The 22,662-nt window shown below is 36.0% G+C and overlaps 1 protein-coding gene and 1 pseudogene across 4 annotated transcripts in view; both read right to left on the bottom strand.

Moving 5' to 3' along the window:
- Nucleotides 1-16,458, bottom strand: part of ATP9B (ATPase phospholipid transporting 9B (putative)) — a 558,010-nt gene extending 541,552 nt beyond the window's left edge. For all 4 annotated transcript variants that reach the window (XM_056823547.1, XM_056823546.1, XM_056823545.1 and 1 more), the window contains exon 1: nucleotides 16,239-16,458. In XM_056823547.1, the coding sequence (XP_056679525.1) occupies nucleotides 16,239-16,363 (125 nt within the window). In that variant the 5' untranslated portion in view covers nucleotides 16,364-16,458. The remainder of the gene's footprint in view (nucleotides 1-16,238) is intronic.
- Nucleotides 385-16,232, bottom strand: LOC130458372 (UDP-glucuronic acid decarboxylase 1-like; annotated as a pseudogene).
- Nucleotides 16,459-22,662: the final 6,204 nt, after the last annotated feature.

The following is a 22,662-nucleotide window of genomic DNA, read 5'->3' on the forward strand; positions in this document are numbered from 1 at the left end:
TGGCAAAGAATAGGGATCTGAGAAATTGTTTATCCATTAGGGCTCAGCTAAACAAGTTATTTTATATAAATGAGATGGTTTACTATTGAACTCTGAGAAATAATGAAGGGGATATTTCAAAGTAACCTGTGAAGATTTTTATGAGCTAAAGCTTAATTAAACGAACAAAATGAGGACAAGGTATACAATGCCAACAATATAGTAAATACAACATTGAAAGAATTAGTAACTTTGATTAGAAAAATAGCCAACAAGAATCCAGAGGACTAATGAGGCTACCCATCTCCTAATAAAAGAAGTGAAGGAGTCAGAATGCAGAATGAGATAAATATATATATATATGTATATATATATATATATATATATATATTTAAAGGACATAACTAAGGAAATTTTGCTTCACTATACATGTTTGTGTAATGGAAGTTTAGATTTTCTTTCACTCTCTTGGGGGTGGGGGAGGACATTCATAACAGCTATCTTTTCATTTCCCACTGATGTACTCCTTTGGACTTCTCCATCATATCTCCAGGAACCTCATCATCCTTGATTACCTTGTTTTATGGGACCCCCAAATTTACTTTTGTCCCTTGGGAATTTGCCTTCAGAGAGTTCACAGATTGACCTTTGTCTTAGACTCAACAATGGACCATTACACATCCATTAAGCACCCAGAATAGGAGTGATAAAAATACTCAAACCTTAAGTACCCTTTTTGACTTCTTAGCCTTTCTTAGGCCACCCCCTGGTATCCAAGCCTCCTAGTAACCAGTCAATGTGTGTTTCCTTTCCTTCATTCCCCAGAGTATATATAGGACCCCAAGTTCTTCAGTTCATTGGAAAATTCCCTTTCCAGGTACATATTCCCAGAGACAATGTTCCCAGAGACCCACAGCTTGTCTCTGTGTGGTATTTTGCTCATGACTCTATGTGGAGGCTGTTAGAGCAGTGTCTCCCTTTTACTGATTAAAGACCTGTTCTTTCTAACTACTTTGGTAATTCTGTGGTTTTTCTAGGTGGACATCCTACAAGGCTCTTGTCAGTTCTGGTGCTCTGTCTCCATCAGTACTCTTTGCCCTAGAACCATTCTAATTGTCAGACTGAGTAAAGCACTCCTCCCATTTAAGCAGAACACCAGGGCCAGTGACTTCTTCGTTTCCCACAAAGTTGCATTCTTCAGGACTTCATGATGCCTCTGTCTTCCCTCCAAAGAACTGTAAATTCCTTGAGAGCAGAGACCACTTTTTTTATATTTGTATCCTTAGCTCTTAGTTCAATGCCTGGCTCATAGTAGGCACTTAATAAATATTTAATGACTAACGGAGGCAGATTTTTACTGTTTGAAAATACATACATATGTGCATTATATTTATTTATATATATATATGTATATATATATTTAAAGAAGTAACAGCTGATGTTTGTTCTAAAGAGAAGGGAGAGAAACAATAGAGAGGAAAGGGTAATTGGGTTCTAATCTGTGAAATGTTCTTTAGAAGCAGGTTTGGACTTATTCTTTCTGTCATATTTTGAAGGAGGACCAACAGGTGGCAATTATGAGACATTTAAATTTAATCTCAATATCAACAAATCTGAATTTGGAAATACATAAAATTTAAAAAGTAAAATTAAAACTCCATTTACTCAAGTAGTATGTTTAATTACACTAGCATTTGTAGTAGCATAATTATGTGTAATAGTAATATAGTAGTGTAATTATAACATAGAATAGAATGAAGTTTTACATCTTTTTCTTAAAGTTTTTGCATAGATTTGTGCCCTTTCATGAGTCAATTTTAACAAGTTTGCTGTTGAGGCACTGAGTAAAGATAATAACTACAAGGATCATGTTTAGTAACCTTGACTTCAGAAACGCAGCCTTTGAACTGGCAAGCAATTTATTCTATTTCAAAAGCAATTTTCCCATTGTGTTATGAAATTTTACCTCAGTATTTAAAAACAATAAGATAATGAATAATGGATTTTTATAGCTGGAATTAGGATAAAATCTTAGTTTCTTTGTTGCTTGGTGTCATACATACTTAATTGGTTTGTCACTCATGGGAAAATCAGTTTCAGGCAATTAAGTGTAATCCTAGAAACTAAAAAAAAAAGGCCTTGCAAACAATTGAACAAAGAAGCCAAAAAAAAGAAGATATCAAAACTCACAGCAAGAGTGCTACTAAAGTAAGAAATCTTGACTAAAACATGGTTGCCTGGGGTAAAATAGTAATAATATTTAACAATTCTTACAAAAAGAAAATCAAGTGTTAGAAAGGCTATAATTTAAATGGACATAAATGAAATACAACTCTTTTAAATTCACTTTAGTCCTAAACAATCTACTTTAAATTCTTTAAATGTTGATAGATTTAAAATTTCTGACCAATCAATTAATAATGAAAGGGAGAATTAAGTTTCAATTTTGCCTTTCTATAATGCCTACCTGAGAAAAATATTTTTCTTGATTATATTTAAGTAAAAGAATCTTATTACGTAAAACAAAACCGAACATAACTAAAATCCTAAAAGCCAATACAACTAAAGCCATTCAATAAGGAAAAATAAGTGTATATATTCCTATAACAAGTTATAAATTCCATCTCCAAGATTCTAGCCTTTTTTTAATTTCAAAGATAGTTATGAGGTAATTTTGATAAAACCTTTTTATAGCAAAAGAAATCAAGTGCCTTTCAACAAAAAAGAAACATGCATCTAAATTTCATTATTAAAATGGATGAGTCTTCATCAAAATGCACCAGAAAACAAAATGTTTAATTTCACTACTAGTTTTAACCCAACATTTCCTTCAAATTCTTATTTGGAAACAAGAGATTCTAGGTTCAAGTCTTATCTCTGCCATTTGCACTTCTATGTAAGTCACTTAATCACTAAAACTCAGGTTCCTCAAGAGTAAAACAAAGGAATTATCAATAGAAGAAAAACAATTATAAATAAACATCAGCAAAAAATTAACAAATTTTTCCTTTTTTTTTTAAACTTTTATTTTCCTCCTTGGAATCAATTGGTTCCAAGGCAGAAGAGCCATAAGGGTTAGGCAATGGGGGTTAAGTGACTTGCCCAGAGTCACACAGGTAGGAAGTGTCTGAGGCCAAATCTGAATCCAGGACCTACTGTCTCTAGGCCTGGTTCTCTATCCACTGAGTGGATAACACTATAGACACTTAGAAAACCCCAGAGTACACCACTTGGTTGCTTCATAAAGATAGAATTAAAATGAATAAAATTTTAGGAAAAGTTAAAATTGATTACTTTAATGATTTATTTAGTGAAAGTTAGTCCTAATTATTGACCAAGCCCAGCAGCCAAGTTAAACTAATATGCTTACAGATCCAGTTAACTATAAATTCAGCTAAGAATGAATCATTTATGGTGGCCCAAAACTGGAAAACGAGGGGATGCCCATAAATTGGGGAATGGCTGAACAAACTGTGGTATATGTTGGTGATGGAATACTATTGTGCTAAAAGGAATAATAAAGTGGAGGAGTTCCATGGAGACTGGAACAACCTCCAGGAAGTAATGCAGAGCGAGAGGAGCAGAACCAGGAGAACATTGTACACAGAGACTAATACACTATGGTATAATCGAACGTAATGGACTTCTCCATTAGTGGCGGTGTAATGTCCCTGAACAACTTGCAGGGATCCAGGAGAAAAAAACACCATTCATAAGCAAAGGATAAACTATGGGAGTGGAAACACCGAGGAAAAGCAACTGCCTGAATACAGAGGTTGAGGGGACATGACAGAGGAGAGACTCTAAATGAACACTAATGCAAATACTATCAACAAAGCAATGGGTTCAAATCAAGAAAACATCTAATGCCCAGTGGACTTACGCGTCGGCTATGGGGGGTGGGGGGGAGGAAAAGAAAATGATCTATGTCTTTAACGAATAATGCTTGGAAATGATCAAAAAAAATATATTTAAAAAAAAAAACAAAAAAAAGAATGAATCATTTAGTGGCATATATATTAAAGTAAGAAATATATCTTTGAAGAAATAAGAGTAGATATTAGATTAAGTCAAAAATTATAAGTTTTCATTCTTCTTTCTGATAATGGAACTAAAGGGAGACTGCCATTTTTTTTTTCAGCAACACCAGCCTCAAGCCCCTGCAATAATCAGTATCAAGTCCTTTACAGCACCGAACTCATGAAACCACAAAGTTCTCATCACACACACACACACACACACACACACACACACACACACACACACCCCCTGAAGAATTGGCAACTAGCAAGACCCTTCACCCAAATTGAAAATCTTGCATAATAGCAAATTTCATTATTTAATAAGTCTTTTTTATACAGAACATACCTAAGCACTTTAAAACTCTTCTGAAGTTTATCATAGCTACCAGCATCACTACTCTTGTGCTTTGGGGCATTATTAATAACTAAAGAATGTTAATGAAACTACCAAAAGCACAGTTTCAAGGTGGACTCAACTTGTTTACAGGCAAGAAATCCAGCCAAAGACTGATATGTGAGCTAAATTCTGGCACAAAACAGCATAATATCTTACACTAACAGAAACCAAGTGGCCCAGCTCTGGTTCTTGCTTCAAAAGTATTTGTGTGGAATCAATCTGGGGTCCCCAAGTACCCTTTGCCTTTGACCCTCACCTTTCTGCATTCTGCCAATAGCCCAGGCCCTCCCTCCAAAGTCCAATTCCCCCTTTCCTTCCTGCCAGTATTAGAAGTTCCACTTCCCAAATCTGCCAAAACTACTCCCCAGAAGGCAGAGCATGACTGAGTGAACTACTGTGAGATTTTACACTGCTTGAGAAAATGGCACAAATTTAATGTTATTAAAGATTTTTATTTTATTTACTTTCTGACTTTATTTTTGTTAATTGCATATACTTAGATTCAGTGCACTGAGTTTGTGTAGAATCCGTTCCTACTGCAGTAGAAAAACTGAATGTAAGAACCATTTCCAAACCTTTGAAAAGATTTAACAAAATTGATGCTTCACCTTTCTAAATAAAAAATGATGGTGAAAAATCACCAAAAAGAAAAATTTGTTAAAACTTAAAACACATAATTATTAACAAATGGAAAACCAAGAATTTAAAAGAAATGATGGCTTATCTAAAAAAAAATCCCTAAATGAACAGACCATGGAACTGAGATATTACGTAATCCAATCTCAGAAAATGAAATGGAACAAACCACAAAGAAACACCCAAAAAAGGGAGGGGACAGAATGGAACCTTAGTCCAAACACACTAATTGGGAAATTCTATCAAAAACTTAAAGAGCAATATGCCACCAAAAAAAATTCTCTAAAAGTGAAGAAAACACTGTTAGACATAGTGCCAAAATTCAAGGGAAGGTAAAAGCAAAGAAAAAGAACTATAGAGTAATATTACTCATGAATAGTAATATAAAACTTCTAAATAAAATCATAACCAAAAAAATATAATAAATTGAATGTAAGAACCATCTCCAAACCTTTGAAAAGATCAACAAAAATGATAACACTATAGTTTTTAAAATAAAAAATGATGGTAAGATCACAACAAAAAAGAAAAAATTGCTATTTCTTATTTCTAAGGCAATATAATTATTTATCTCCAAAACATATTTTTATCTCCAAGGTGATTTATACCGAAAATGTAAGGGATATATGGTTCAACATTAGAGAAGCAATTAAGGAGGGGATAGGGGAGTGGCTTAGTGGATTGAGAGCCAGGCCTAAGGACCAATGGTTCTGAGTTCAAATTTGCCCTCAGCTTCGTAGCTATTTGACCCTGAGCAAATTGCTTAACCCTCATAGTCTAGCCTTTACCATTCTTCTGCCTAGGAACCAATACACAGTCTTCATTCTAATGAAGAAGATAAGGTTAAAAAAAAAGGAATTAAAAGAATTAATAATATTTCTTCAATATTCCAAAACACATATGAAGAGATACCAAAAAAAGTTTTGATAAATCACAAAACCACTCCTTTCCTGATTAAAAACCTTAAAAAGCATTGGAATAGACAAGCCATTATAATTGTAAAGATGCCATCACATTTAATGGGAACACACTAAAAAGTTTTCCCAACAAAAACAGAAGAAAAGCATGTAAGTTCTCTTTCTCCACTCTTGTATGACAAATCTATAAGTATTAGTTATAGCAAAAAAAGAAATAAGTTAAGGGCATAAACACTAGGGGGGGAAAGAGTTAAATCATCCCTAGATAAGGAAAACATCTTGGCTTGTTTAGAAAAACCTAGACTTGAAGGGGGTCAGGGACAAGAAAAGGGAGAGAAAGAGAAATAAAATGGCTTCAGGACAGTAAAGTCCAAACTAAATCAACAAAAAAATTATCATACATAGCACAATAGGTATTTAGTATTAATAAACTAACATTTGATTTCAATAAAACAACAGTGAAATCTAGGAAGGACTAATAGAAAAGGAAGATCCATTCATCCATTCAAAATAATTCCAAAATGCATAAACATCTGGTAATGAGCCTACCAAAATACACTCAAAACATATAAATTCAATTATAAAAGACTTTTTTAAAAGAATGACAATAAAAATTAAACTATATTGCCTTTAGGCCCTTTCCAATTCTAAATCTATGATTCGATCAGAAAAAGAAAAGGATCTATATGTAACAAATATACAGAGGGAGTTTCTTTTTGTGATAGCAAAAATTTGGAATATGGCTGAATAAGTTATGGTATATGAATGTGATGGAATACTTTGTGCTGTAAGAAATTATGAAGTGGAAAGTTTCAGAAAAAGCTTGTAAGGTTTAATATGAATTGATACTAAGTGAAGTTTGCAGAACAATATAACAAGCTATACAATAATAGCAATATTGTAAAAATAATAAACTTGACAATAATTCTGATCAAGACAATGATCCATTATAATTCAAAAGGACTTGAAGCATATTTTTTCCTTTCTTTGGAGCGTATTTTTTCCTTTCTTTTTCTCTATTTTTTTCTTTTGTTCAGAACATGAACATGGCTAATGCAAAAATTTTTGCTTAACTTCCTATGTATAATTGGGTATCATATTTCTTGCCTTCTCAATAGGAAAGAGGGGATGGAGAAAACTTTTAACTTGAAAATATTTTTTTTAAACCACACAGCAAAATAAACCTATGATCCTCTACTGACACTATAATCGGAGTTAACAAATAGGAAAATGGTCAATAATTACAAGAAACAGTAATTAGAAAATATAGTAGTTAACATTATTTGTGGTGAACAAAGGTAATGATACTTTTACTTTATTCAACTATTGTTTAAATGAATAGTATTCTAAACATTTTAATTATATAATAAATTTTACTTGGTTAAAATATATAATAGCAAAAGTGCAATTTAAAATCAAAAGACATGACATTACATATATATATTTTGATTATAAAACATATCCTAAGGAAATATATAGAACATTGCATGTAAGTTAATAACGAAACATGGTTGCTTCTTGTATTCTTCCCAAGAGTTCATCTTGCAGTTGTCAGACTGTAGTTATATGTTCTATGTATATGTCTCTGCTCCATCCATATCATCAACTTCTTTATCAGGCTAGTATACCTCAGATCTTTAGTTCAGGTAGTACAATATCATTAGCTGGATTCCATCCTCCCAAGTATAAATTTTAAAACTACTCCATCCTACTCAGACAGTACTTTAGAAGATCTGATTTAGCTATTTCCTGATTAGTAACAATGGGGTCTAACAGAATCAAGTCTTGGGAACTCTACATTTCTCCACCCTACTTAGTTTAACGAGGTCAGGAATGTCTGCACCATACTCAAGGATTAAGTATCTGAGAAAATGGCCTTCAACAGACATGTGCAGAAACTGCAGACAGACCCCTTGGGCTATCCTAAGTCAAGCTAAGCTACCATTGGTACAGATGAGACGCAGGAAAGTGATGTAAAACCATCTATATAAGGCGTGTGACTTCCTCTCTTCGGACTCTTTTCCCGGAGAAGCGTCTCTGGCTGGCAGCATGTTAAGCATTCTGACATCTTGACGTGGTGGCAGCTGTTTGTCTGGGTTTTGGTTGTGAGTTTGCCCTTGAGCTAATTCAGGTTCAGGAATCTTGGCTGAGCCCTATTGGAGTTCAGGCTGATTCCTTCCTCTTTTACTGTCCAAAACCTTACCTTCTAGAGCCTCTAATCTACCCATCCGGCACAAGCCAGGTGGGAGAAATCCTACACCATTTCCTTCTCCCCTCTTCTTAAATGTCTTTCCACTATATTAATTAAATCACCATAAATTTCCAGACTGACTTTTTTTTGTTTTTTGTTATTTTTGTTTTTTTGTTATTTGGGATATCCATGGCAACCAATAATATAGTTTAGGTCACAACACTAAAATTATACTTTATACAAGGTCCCCATTATTAGCAAATTACAGCATAGGCAATTTTCTTCCTGGGTCAGATACTGGCCAACTATATGGTATTTCTCAATTTGCCAGCTCTAACTTAAAATGATCTACCTAACTTGAATCTTCCCTTCCCAAACCATACTCTACACAGCTGCCAAAATAATTTTCCTATATAATAGGTCTGACTCTGTCACTCTCTTGCTATTATCTCCAGTGGCTCCCTATTCCCTCTAGGATCAAATAGAAACTCCTCTACTTAGAATTTGAGGAACATCAGAAGTGAAATTAATAAAAATAAGCACAGTTCATAAAGCAACAACTTTGTAAAGACAATGAGGTCCTAAAAACTCTGAACAATGTAATGATCAATCAATATTCCAGAAAACCAATGATGAAGGATGCTATCCACTCCTCATCAACCAGGAGAGGTAATGGAGTCAGGATGCAAAATGAAACATTTTTTGAAAAAAGAAAAATGTGGGAATTTGCTTTCTTTAACAATGTATATGTGTTACAATGTTTTGTTACGGGGGAGTGAGTGGAGCAGAGTTTTTAAGGAGAAGAGAGGCAAAAAGAAAAGAAAAAACAGGTTTTGTTCATTAAAAAAATAATTTTATCTAAAAAAGTCAGGGTTGTAAAAAAACAAATGGCTGTTTTTTTTAATGAAAAATAGTAATAAAAATATACTTTTTAAAAAGTCATAGCTTTATGCATCAGGAAATTGGCATCCTAGTCTTAACTCTACTTTGATCTATATGTGTAACAATGGGTAAGTCCTTTCAACTTTTTGGCCATTATTTTCTTCACCTGTAAAGGTATCATATATAAGTATAGAAGTGTAACAAGTATAGAAGTATAACCATGAAAATGTGGTTTGCCAAGACTGTGAATTGCCAAAACTGTAAAGGTTTCAGCCAAAAGATAAATTTTAGTGTCTTGATTTAAAATCTAAAATTAAGTGGTCACCATGGAAAAATTCCCAAATATGAAATACTCATTTGTCCTAGGCCTGAGCCTAAGGGAGAGAGAGTCAGTCTTTATCACTCAACACAAGATCATCTTCAAGCAAGCTCCAAACCTCCAAACTCCAACTCCAACTAACTTCCAATCTAAAAGCTCACAAATTCCAAACTCCTACAAACTAACTCCAAATTCCAATTAACTTCAATTTCTAACTCCCCTTCCTTTTAAAGAAATCTTCTCTTGTGTCACCTCCCCTAAATGTTCACATCTACCAATCACAGTAGATGCTTTTCCCCAGGACTGCCCATTCTTAGTTCTCATCTTCTTTTGTTCTCATCTTCTCTGGTTAGATGAAATCTATTGAGTACTTCACACCTCTTTTGTTAAGCTTGCCTTTTTGTAAGTTGCTTGACCTTTTAGTGAATAATTTAACTGTTTACAGGTTTTTAGTACCCTTTTGTATTAGATCTAAAAATAGACCTAGCTTAAGGTTCTAGCTTTACTATAAGGTATGAGTTAGGGACTTTTCACTGTTCAATCAGGAGTTTGCAACTTTATCTTCCCCTAAGGCACTGTCTGAGTAGGGTAGAGCAATTTAAAAATTCTCAATACATTCCTGATCAAGTACCTCCATTGTTAAAAATGGGGAATAGCTTAATCAAAAGTTTTAAGATTCACAGAAAGTTATAAGTTCCAAACAGTATGTTCTCCAATATTTAAAAATAGTATCAAAATATTTTACCATTTGACATTGAAGTTAATATATTGGAAATAAAGTAAATTGTACTCATATCTATAGATACTACAAGTCTAATTTTACATCACCTTTCATGGGAAGACAGAATTTCAAAAATCATCTATCTAATCCAATCCATATCACACCCATAAAGGCTGTATGATAAAAAGAAAAGTTAATGGTATCCATTTTATCTAGCTTATAAGAGAAGTGGTTAGGTCTGGATAGACATCTGAGGCTAGAGTCAAGAAGATCTAATTTGAAATGCAGCCTCTGGCACTCACTGAGACCCTGGGTTAGTCATTTAATCTCTGTTTTCTTTAATTCAGTGGAGAAAGAAGTGGCAAACCACTCCAGTAGAATCATGAAGATTCATTAACAACTGAACAACAAATTCTAGTTTAATTATACACAGAGACTGATACACTGTGGTACTATTGAATGTAATGGGCTTCTCCATTAGTGGCAATGCAGTGATCCTGAACAACTTGGAGGGATCTATGAGAAAGAACACTATCCACATTCAGAGGGAAAACTGGGAGTAGAAACACTGAAGAAAAACAACTGCTTGATTATGTGGGTGGAGGGAATATGATTGGGGATGAAGACTGATCATCCTAGTGCAAACATCAATAACATGAAAATAGGTTCTGATCAAGAACACATGTAAAACCCAGAGGAATTGTGCGTCAGCTATGGGAAGGGGGAGGAGGGGGAAGAGGGAAAGAATATGATTCTTGTAACCAAGGAATAATGTTCTAAATTGACTAAATAAAATTTTCAAAAAAAAATCCAGTTTATAACTCTGAAAGGAACAATAAGAGGTCACTTAATTCATCATCCTCTTTTTACAGACAAGGAAAAGGAAATCCAGAGAGGTGATATGCTAAAGTTCACAGCTAACAAGAAGCAGAGTTGAGACTTAAAACCCAGATCCATTGATTTGAATCCTCTCTTCCTTCCATTATAACCATGTTGTCTCTTCTCCCTCATCTATTTCACTATACAATTTTCCCCAGTAGTACTGAGTATTATCCTCAGAAATCAGTTATAATTAAGCACAAAAAAAGCTTGGTTCATTCACTCCTCCAGGCTAAATTCTGATCTCTCTTCAATGCCCAACTAAAGTTGGTCCTCCTCCACAAAGCCTTCTCAGACCACTTCAATCTCTAGTCATGTCATTCTTGATCTCCTGGAGTCAAAACACTTAACTTTCTATATTACATTTCAGAATTAGTCATCCTAGTTTGTGCCCACAAATGCTCTTATTTGAACACACTGTAAATGTCTCCTAATCAACTCTCCCTGAACAAATCTCTAAACCAACCTATGAACACTGCTGCTTCACTGATATCCTAAAGTCTAACCACAAGTCATCCAGGGCTTGCCCCTTTGCCTCAATTATCCAAAATTGTCCTGTATTTATATAAAAAAATACAAAGTACTACTGCAAATCAAACAGCATAAGTAACAGAAGTAGACCCCGCTCTCAATTTATACTGCTCAGCAAAATAAAGGTATGCTAAGTAATTAGTATGCTAAAAAACAGATTACTCAGCAAAAATTCCGTAGTGGCCTGAAACATTTGTATACAATTTCTTCCAAGCAAAAAAAGGATATAATATTTTACATCTTTAACTCAAGATACATCACAAATTCAACAGTCTTCTCTATATGGTAAAAATTAGTGTTTCAGAAAGGACTATTTATTAACCAAATGTAAATTTAACTAATTAAAAAAAGAATGTCTGAAGTATTGTGGCAACAATTTTTTAAGTTATATTTTATTAAAACAACATATTCAACCACTGTCAACCAATAATATATTAATTTTTTATTTTTCTCAGAGTACACACAATACAATAGTGATAAAATATCCTTATCCATGATAATAAAGGAAAACATCTCCAGTTGAAGTGAGGAATAAAACTAAAACCTTGGAAAATTTCTAAATCCAAAGAAACAAAGTTTTCAAACAGAATTCTTATATATACTCCTACATACTCAATTTTTGCATTTTATTTGCCCAACAATGTTGTTAAACTTCTCTTATGCATAGTATAATTATGGGACCCATATTTTATAAAATTGGCATTTTTCAAACCATTTATCTTACTTTTCAGCTTCACAAAGAAAACAGTAAATATAACTGCCAGTGACAATCAACAGCAAAGGATTTTACAGCAAGATAAAAAATTTGAAAACACTCAAAGATGTTTCTATTCTATTTTTATATAAAAGCCAGATTTTTAAAAGTGTAAGGCAAGATTTGCAATTCTGTGTGTGTATGTTGCAGAAGGGTTTAGGTACATCATTTCCTTAAAGCAAAGTTCAAAATGAAATTCCAGTTTGCTCTTCATGACACCTTTTTAAGTCTTTCTTTAAAAAAAAAAATTATATCCTGTCAAATGTAAAAAAGGGAATTCTGTCCAGAGAAGCAAAACCCTTCTTTGTATTATGTCATGTCATGTTTGGCCTTTTTTTTTAATCTTAGCAGGTTTCACTTTGGGGATGTAGTGATTATTTCCTTGGTATTTGAGTTCTTTATGGAAATAGTGAATTGCCTTATTTAAGACTTCTTGCAAAAGGGTCACAAGCTACCACACAAGCATTAGGTTAGCTTTTTGGATGTCCAGTTTTCTTCTCTGTGGGTTGTGCTTCTGAGAGAAACTGGATTTCATTACTGCTACCAACAAAGTTTTTACTAACAGAACAAATTCTAGAATTGTGTTCTGGGTTCCCCAAACTGACAGGGCTACTAACATTGCTTTTAGTAAGACCAACAGTCCATTTACTAGGTCACTGACATATTGGAATGCTCAAGTCTGAGTTCCAGAATCATAAACTGTGAGAGGCTTCCCTTGGAGAGGTTACAACATAACTCAGCCAGCATTCATATACATTCATGGTCCAAAACTATTGAAGATTCAAGCAATTCTCACTTCAACCCCTCTCTGCTTCATGTAAGGTATAACACAGGGTCTCTGCCACATACTTTGCTTCATCATAAGACACTCTAGGTCCTTTTGGATTCACATGGCCCCAATAATCTTCTCATTAAGAGGGGGACTTCTGAATCTCCATATACTTCAGAGGTAGAGACTAGAAGATGTGCTTCAACACATTTTGCCAAGTTTAACATATTTAATGTAGCAATTATGTTGGTCTCTAATGTCTTAATAGGGCTGTACATGTAGTTTGGAGACGATAGATGATAAATCTGGTTCTCTTCAATGGAGAGGGGCTCTACATCATGGTTAATTATCTCAAAGTTTTCATAATCAATCCAAAGTTCCCTATTTCTTTCATTCTAATATGATGACAGCAGTGATGTCAGTCAAAAAACATTTTTATTAAGGGGGCAGCTGGATGGCTCCGTGGATTGAGAACCAGGCCTAGAAACATGAAGTCATGGGTTCTAATCTAACCTCAGACACTTCCCAGCTGTGTGACCCTGGGCTAGTCACTTTACTCCTACTGCCTAGTACTTACTGTTCTTCTGCCTTGGACCTAATACACAGTATTGATTCTAAGATGGAAGGTAAAGGTTTAAAAAAAAATTAAGCACCTACTACATTCCACACACTATGCTAAGCAATGGGAATTCAAAATGGGGCAAAAGGCAGTCCCTGCCCTCAAATAGCTCATAAACTAATGGGAGACAAAGCAAGCAAAGCTAAACACTGGATGAATAGGAAACAAATAAAGAGGTAGAAGGCACTACAATCAAATAGAGGTGGGAAAAGGTTTCCCAAGGAAGATAAGATTTTTAGCTGGGGTCTTAAAGAAAGACAAGTTGAAGAAGAACATTGCAGGCCAGAGATGAATGATGGAGTATTTCTTTAGAGAAATAGCAAAGCAGGACAGTGTTTGAGAGCAAGGTATAAAAAGACTAAAAAAGCAAGAGGGGGACAGATTATACAGGACTTTAAATGATAGAGAATTTTGTATTTTTTTTCTAGAATCAAGTGAATATGGAGGTAATATGGTTGGAGTGTTCCAATAGTTACAAGCCCCTCTGTCAAAAGCAGAAAAGTTAGAAACTGCTTGAGATAGAGATATATGAAAAATGGAGGTTTTATCTTTGGATACTAGAATACAAGGAGGACAAATCAATTCAATTCAATAAACATTTCTTAAGTGCATACTCTGTGCCAGGCACTGTGCATAAGGTGTGTAGTAGTAGTAGTAGTCTCTCGGTAGTGTGCACAATATATAAGCTCCAATCCTAATACCCCTTTCTAAATAAAACTTAAATGGATCTAGCTGTACCTGGACTGAAAAATACCTGGTCCTCTATACTGAAGGTGAAAAATGGAGAAGAGATAGCAAATGTCCTTCAGTCCATCTCAAATCTCAAAAGGGAAGAGGATAATGGTGCTTGACCTTGGCCAGAAGCCCTATTCTGAAAGGTTACCTAATAATATATCTAGAGGTATGATCTGAACCGCTAATGAATTAACATTGTTTATCTTCAAGTCACAGACTGAGGAATTCTACACATTAAAAAAAAAAGTGCTAAGGACTCACCAAGAAAGGTACTGTACTAAGATAGCTTATTACAGCAAAAAATTATGATTATACAGTAACAAATTTAGAGCTGGGTAAATAATAAAATAATCAAGCTTAAAAGAAGTCAGTAGATTAGCTACTGCCAAAGAATTTTTCTATTATTACTATCAGATGCTTCTCCCAACCCTTTCTCAGAAGAGGAAAAGGATATCAACAGAAAAATCACTGATGGCCATAGATAAAGCCCAGTTCCATTATAAGTTGGAATTCTAAAAGATGTCTACAAAATTATCTGTCAAGATTTGCAAACTCTGTACAGAAAGATCAAAAATTTATAAAGAAGGAAAATTATCAACTCCAAATGCAAATTTTATTTTTAAAAGTTTTTCATCTAATTTAGCTAGTTTCTCATCTAGTTTCATTTACCAAAAAAATAGTCAAGTTAAAAAGTATGAAATATAAATGATGTAGTATAGGAAAAGGGCAGAAGGTAACATGGTGAAAAGAACATTGAATGAAGTAGGAGTCATGATTAACAGCTGATGTGACTCCCACAAGTCATTTTAACTCTTTTAAGTCTCATTTTTCTTAACTATAAAAATGAAAGGTAGGTTCTCTAAGGTCCCATCAAAATCTAAAATTCTATTGGGAAGGAAAAGTGGCATTAATCTGCCGACAATCATTGTTGACCTCAAGACATTAGTTTACACAAGAGACTACGAGTATCATTCTCATAATCGACTTTGTTCTCTGAACGCATTTCACAACTATAAATTGCTAAATGAAAATAATGTCTTCTTATAAAAAAAGAGCTGAGAAAGGTGAGAAAACACTCTTCAATGACTCTGCCATGGACTGGGTATTTTTTAAGTACCTTTCTCTTTTGAGCGAAAATATATTGAATAAGAAAGTTTAGACATAACCAATTACTTTATTTAGGTTCATGACAAATATATTCGTAAGGTCAACCAAAGAGAACCATTTATTCTTTGCACTTGCCACTTTTTCAAAATCCTTTGCCTTTCAGAAATTATATAAGGAAAATAATAAGGTCAGGGCTGGATCCATCAATACAGAAATTTCTGCATTCATTCGCCGTATCCAAAACCTTCCTCATATAATATCCCGGAGAAGAATTGTAAGTATTTACGCAGAGCACAAAGCATCATATAAACTTCCCATCCGGTTATACGGGAACACTGACCAAAGGCTTAATTCTGCCAGCCATCCCCTAACCCGCCACCCGCCCCCCACTTCCCTAGTTAAATGATTTAAGTATCCCTAGCAGCAACATCCTGGCAACCTTCACCTCGGAATTCTGGGTTCAAAGCAAAACCAAAGTAGGCCTAGCAGCACCAACACCGTAGAAGGCAGGATGAGAATGGAAGAGAGGGAAGTAGGGCGGTGGTCAAGGGCGGGCCTCCCCGCAAGGGTCGGGTTGGAAGGCCCCGCCCCGGGATGCTCAGAATGGACCAGGTGAGAGCCGGCCCCCGCTCCCAAGCAAGGACCCAGGTCTGCCCGACCTCGGGCATCGTTGGCAGAAGTCTGGGAAGAAGGGAGAAAAGGGGCCGCAGCCATACCGGTGGGTAAGGGTGGAGGGAGGGGAAGGAAAGATGGGGCTTATGCCCCCGCCCTCGCGGTTACCTGTTGTGCCGCTCGCCCCCAGGCCCGGACCCCGCGGCGCTGTAGTAGGCCGCTCTTTTGCGGTTAGCGGCTACCGCCGCCACGACGGCGCTGCGCACCGGGTACAGTGGGATCTGGTCCGCCATGTTCCGGCCAACCCCCCCCCCCCGCCGCCGCCGCCGCCGCCGCCGCCGCCGCCGCCAACAACTCCCCCTCCCGTCCCCTCCCCTTCACCCCACTCCCCCCGCCTTCCTCCCGGAGCTGGGAACGGGCGCGTCACTCTCACGCGCACGCCTCGAGGAAGTTTCCAATGAGAACGAAGGTCCCGCCCTAGAGCTTCTTTCCAGGTGACGTCACGCGCTGACGAAAGCTGGGTCTATCCAGTCTCTTCTCATCTAGAAAAGCGATGCACTGGACGCATGCGCTCCTTCCGGAACCTGGAGCACGCCGGTGGAGAAAGTGGAATCAAGTGAATTGAAGAGCGGTCTCCGAGTTCTAAGGCCAGGGACCGATGGTGAGGTCTGGAGCAGCTAGAACCAGGAGAACGAGCCCCGGCACGAGTACAGTGGTCCACGATTGCTGCAACCCCTTTCTCGAGTCGTCGGCTATATTCCTTTTCGATCTGGAAAACACGGTCTATATACCCCGCCAGCCCCGAGCAGCGTGGGGTTTTTTTGAGGTGTGTGAACCTGCAGGCTGCTAAAGGGCTTAAACCAGAGGGAGGTAATTCTCAAGATGTTTATCACTAAGGTTCCTGTGTCACATCTGAAAAACCTGCTGGAAGCCAGGAAGACCTTCCTCATTACAAACAGACTCTAGGTTGCCTCCCTATTTCCCACTTAGTCTCTTGAAGGAGGGTACATAGAGGACATTGGAAGAGGCAAGGAAAATGAAAATCTCAAGCTCTACTGATAAGACAACACTTTGTCACACGGAATCAGAATATTTTGTAGGAAAGCCGTAAAGCAAATGTTTGGCTAAGTGACTTGTTGGTTGTCAAACAGCTAGTTAACTATCTGAGGTCAGATTTTAATTCAAGAAACCAAGTCATCCTGACCTCTGGCCCAGCACTGCATTCATTTCACTACCTAGCTGCCCCACAAATACATAAAAGGCAGTTAAGTGCCTTTTATGGGAAGGGAATTAAGTAGATGAAAGTACCCAGGGCCAAGGTATATACAAGTTCCGTGGAGACTCAGGAGAGCAGCCTAGAGAGGAATGAAGATATTAATGGCCCTTGCCTCCTGAGGTCCTGAAAGGAACCTGGCAGAGAGAGATAAAGGACTGAGTGTACTTCAACTGTGAGAAGTAGTCCAAAGTAAAAAAAATTTCTGTCACATGATAAACAGAAGATTTGTAGAAATGAGGCAGCAATGCAGCCTGCTGGAGTTTCTAGGTTTTTATCTTTTGCAGAGCATTGATTGAGTTCATCAAGAAAGATGTATGAATCTCAGATTTAAAGGAGCCCCTTTATACAGAAGAGAAACAGATGCAAACCGGTTAAGTCCCTTGCCCAAGGTGAAACAGGGCTCAGCTTGTAAATTCAGGTTTTCTGGATCTAAAATGAGAATTCTTTCTACTATACTATTCTACTTCCTCCTAATTAGTTTAATTAGAACAAACTCTTAAGAAAATTTTAGTCCATCTATACTACTTCCCTTATGCTGAACCAAGTTATCACCATTATGGTCACCACCCAAATTTTCTCTATAGATATTATGCCTACTTTCAGTTCATAAACTCTTTTCTGGTTCTTTAAGCTCTCTACCTAAGCCATCCTCAATTATGCTCTCCCTTAGAATCTTTCACCTTGACTTTTCTTCTATCCCCATTCAATCACCAATCCTATCCTACTTCATCTGGCCTATTTCTCATCCTGAGATGAAAAATAGAATCATAGAATTTCATAACTTTAAAAACAAACAAAACAAGATCATCTAGTCGGATCTGCTAAGTTTATATTTAATATAAGTAAGACTTAGGGAAGATAATACCTAGTGAAGATAAAATACTTATAGACAGGATCAACAACAAACTCTTGCTGCCTAACCTTAGCTGAGCTTCTATTATCACTTTGAAAAATCTCCTATACATTTATTGTTGATTCCCTACTCTTATTTTCCCACAGGCTATAAATCTTTTCTGTTTATCTAATTAATAATAAATAAGGAGAACACATTTGACTGTATCCCCCAAATTTTAGAAATTTGAAGGAAAAGGCAAGTATCCCCAAACTTGAGATTCTGAAAGGGAAGTCCACTCAGAAAGAATGGAAGTTTCCCCTGAATGAAGTTCTAGTGATATAATAATTCAGTAGATTTGATCCTCAAAAGAAACTTGAAAGTATATTACTCATTCACATTATTTATTCAAAATATATGTACTGATGCATAAGCTCTATGAACTGTTTAGATATCTGTATATCAGAGTTTAGATGAAACATCCCTGGTCTGAAATTCTTAATCCACTTAGTATTTCCTGAGTGGATGGTTATGCTATATGGCTGAGTTACGAAATATCACAATCTCCAGAGAACTGAAATTAGAAGTTACTTGAAAATCATCAAAGACACATTGTGGATTTAAATAATTCAAGATTTCCTTCAAATGAAGAATAATTGAATAAGAAGAGCATTATGAAGGAGAGATGTGTGATAAGAAAGGAAAATGGGCTGATTATTTAGCAAGGGTGAAAACCAATCTAGATAGATAATCCTTATACTTTTTTGGTATCCATGAAATATCAAGACATCTAGAAGAATGGCCCAGTGTTTAGAGTGAACCTTATGTGAAGAATCTAAGAGAGAATATAGACAAAAAACTCATTTTCGTGCAATAATAGTAATAAAATGAGGCCTTTTTTCCCCCAATACTGAGATCTTTCAACCCTTCCACTCAAATATACAAATTTCTCCTACATCAGAATTCATATGTAGAATCTAGGAGAAAGGTATAAATTCTTTGGAAAAATGACTGTTGGGGGCAACTAGGTAGCTTGACAGCCAGCCCTAGAGACAGGATTCAAATTGACCTCAGACTTAGGCAAGCCATGTAAACCCTCCCCCATTGCCTAACTATTATTAAGAAAGGAAAAAAAAAAGCAACGTGATTATCCAGCTCCATTTAAAAACTTAATTCTAAAATACTCTACCCCTACCCTCAATCCCCCTGCTCCAGGCCTTAGTATTAGCTGTATATATATATATATATATATATATATATATATATATATAAACTCTAAATAAATCACTTTAACCTCTCCCAGCTTCAATTTGTCTGTAAATGGTAGTTATTATTATTATTAAGGCTGTGGTTGTCTTATCAGCATTTTATAATTCCAATGCCATTTGCAATGGCTCCATAGCACCATGGACACCACTCATCTCATCTCATAAGAGAACCTGATACAAATTGGTCTGAGGCTCAGGGAGCTGCTGCAGGAGTTTTCATGAGTTAACTGCAAAATTCATGTTACAACAAAATTAGTACATTTAGGTCACAGTGGGCTCTCCTTTAGTTCCTGGAATGGCTTCAGATGTCACCTTATTTAAACTTGTTATCCTAATCCCCACCATCTTGAAGAGGCTGCAAGAACTAGCCATGAGCTTTCTTGTAAACTAGCACTTAAGAATCACACATTCATAAAAGATAAAATATGGGAAAGTTTTATTTTAAGAAATTTAGGAAGCACTCAACTGAAATTTCTTGATCAGAAAAGAACTATCCCATGAAAGTACTTTAAAAATGAGCACATGGGGAACTCTAGGTGGCTCAGTGGATTTAGAGACATGACATCCTGGATTCAACTGTGACCAAGAGTCCTCCCTGACTGAACTACAGAACAACAATGTAGGAAGTATAAAACAGTAGAAACTGGAAGAATTATCAGTTAGGTCACCTTTCCCTTTTTCTTCCTGGCCCTGAGCCCAAGGCTGTCCAGACCCCAAGTGGGGAATGAGAAAAGTGACAAGGCTACTCATACCACTTATATCTGAGTTACCAACTAAAATTCTGATGAGAAGAAAAATATATGATTGATCACATGGTCCAATAGGTATATGATTGGGGATTTTGACTTTAAATGATCACTATTGCAAATATTAATAAGAAAATAGGTTTTGAACAATGATATATGTATAACCCAAAGGAACTGCTTGTTGGCTCTGAGAGAGGGGAGAAAGGAGGGGGAGGGAAAGAACATGGATGATGTAACCATGGGAAAATATTCTAAATTAATTAATAAAATAAAATTCTTATGATGGGATGTAAAAGGAATAGCAAGAAAAGTAGTTTGGCTGGATTGTAGAGTATGGGAAGAAGAGTAATATATAATGAAAGATATGTTGGGGACAGATAAAAGTCTCACATTCATGGAAAAAAAGCCAAACAAGAAATTACATAAATGTATATACACTCCCAGCCACCTGAGCAAATTCAATATGAGAGTACCATAATCAGACCTAAGCTTAAAGATCACTTTGCAACTCTGTGGAAGATGGACTGGAATGGAGAGAGATTTGAACATGGAGACTAATTAAGAGGCTATAGAAGAGAGGATGCGGAAACTAAGGTGGGGGTTATAGGATTATCAAAAAAGGGTTTGAAATGAGAAAGGTAGAATCAATACTACTTGGCAACGGATTGCATATGAGAGTTAGGTGTGAAGGATCAAGCAAGGTCTTTAACTGATTACAACCAGGAGATAGAAAAGCACCAGAGTGCAAGAGTACCCCCAAGGAACAGAAAGGGAAGGGTTTAAATTCACTTCAACTGGGGAGAGGCAGCAATAAGAGGTAGGAATTTACAAGTCATAGGACAAGGAGAATACCAGTTAAGAAGGATCCCACTTTTTAGAGTTCTGTGACACTGGAAAGTTCTAGGAGTAAATTAATTTTTTAATGTCTGCCTAGAAAGGGAAATGCTTAAAGAAATGAATTTAATGGTAAAAGTTCAATTTTCAATAGGGGAGACATTTTTGGGAAAGGCAACTTCCTAATGCTACTCAAGTCATATCACAAAAATAATCTGCCTATGAACACAACAATCTCATAATTATTATGAGGAAAGTGTGACAGGGAATTTATCTTAATCAAGTACTTTGGAGTACCCCACTCTTTTAACTCAATCCTTTTGATAAGAGTTCACACCCTCAGAGGACTGGAGGAGAATCCCATAGACACTGCCCTCTGGACAGTGCTAGGCAATTTGGGAGGCTGTGATTGGTTCCTGTAAAGTGGAAGAGAGATAGGAAATGATGTGGGAAAAGGACTATAAGAATGCATTCATTTCTTGGCTCTCCTGGGTAAGGAGGATTCTGCATGGTTCTGCACTGGAGGCTTTCTGGATAAATGACTGAAACTGAAGGAAGAAGCTTACACTGATGAGACCCATACTGAAGAGGTTATTGGACTTCTATGTGGAGATTGGGACCTGAGGGAGCTTTTGTGCGGAGTTGAGCTGAATTTCTTCAGATCAGTAATCATAGGATATGTAGCTAGGAAATATTTTCTACTTCCCTCTTACATTTCTCTCTTTTGCTTTATTTATATTGTATTAAATTATTAAGAGCTACTAACAGATTTTTTTTACTTAAGACATTAATTATTTTTATAATTGGCTACCACAACAATCTCACTTTTATAACTAATATTGTCAAACCCTAAATTCTTACAGAAGGTTAGGTCCTTTTGCAAAATAGCAAAAGGCTGGGGAAGAGTGAGACCTGGTCAGATGAGTGGGCTTCAGGTATAGCTTTGGGGAGTTTCCAGAGATATCACAAAGTTTGATCCAACCTTGGGACCAGTAAAGTCAGACAGCCACTTCTGATTACTGCATTCAATAATTCAGAGTTTTTAATTAACACTTATTTAACTGAAAACAATGAAAAATAGAATTAATTCACTAGAAGACAGAATTTCTGAAACATTAGAAAAAGGGTCAAAATATAACTTAACAATTGTATTCCTTGAAAAGCATTTAGAATTTTTGTAGGTGAAAATGATAACTCTGAAGAACATAGCAAGGAGAGAAAATATAAGACTTCTAAAACTACCCAAAAAATGTCAAGAAGAAAATAAACTGACTATATTTCAGTAAATCTCATAGGAAAAACTTCCTAGGAAGGTTGAAAAAGGGTAACAGACTACAATTTGACAAAAATAAAAAAATATCAACATAGATAAAACTCAAATTCGAACCACACAGACATTATCAAGGGTTGGCATTCTAGTTATCCAAGGAAAACCTAAATTCAAATGGGGCCTCTGACACTAGTTGTGTGATCCTGGGCAAGTCACTTAAATCTCCATTTGCCTTAATCCACTGTAGAAGTAAGTAGCTGTAATATTTAAAATTATGAGACTGATCGTAGCTTAACTTTATTAAATCAAAAGTAGTAATGGAAGTAAAGAGAGGAAAAAGTAGGAGGGAGGTAGAGAGGTACTTAC

This window comes from Monodelphis domestica, chromosome 3 (assembly GCF_027887165.1).
Source record: "Monodelphis domestica isolate mMonDom1 chromosome 3, mMonDom1.pri, whole genome shotgun sequence".
NCBI classification, from domain to species: Eukaryota; Metazoa; Chordata; class Mammalia; order Didelphimorphia; family Didelphidae; genus Monodelphis; species Monodelphis domestica.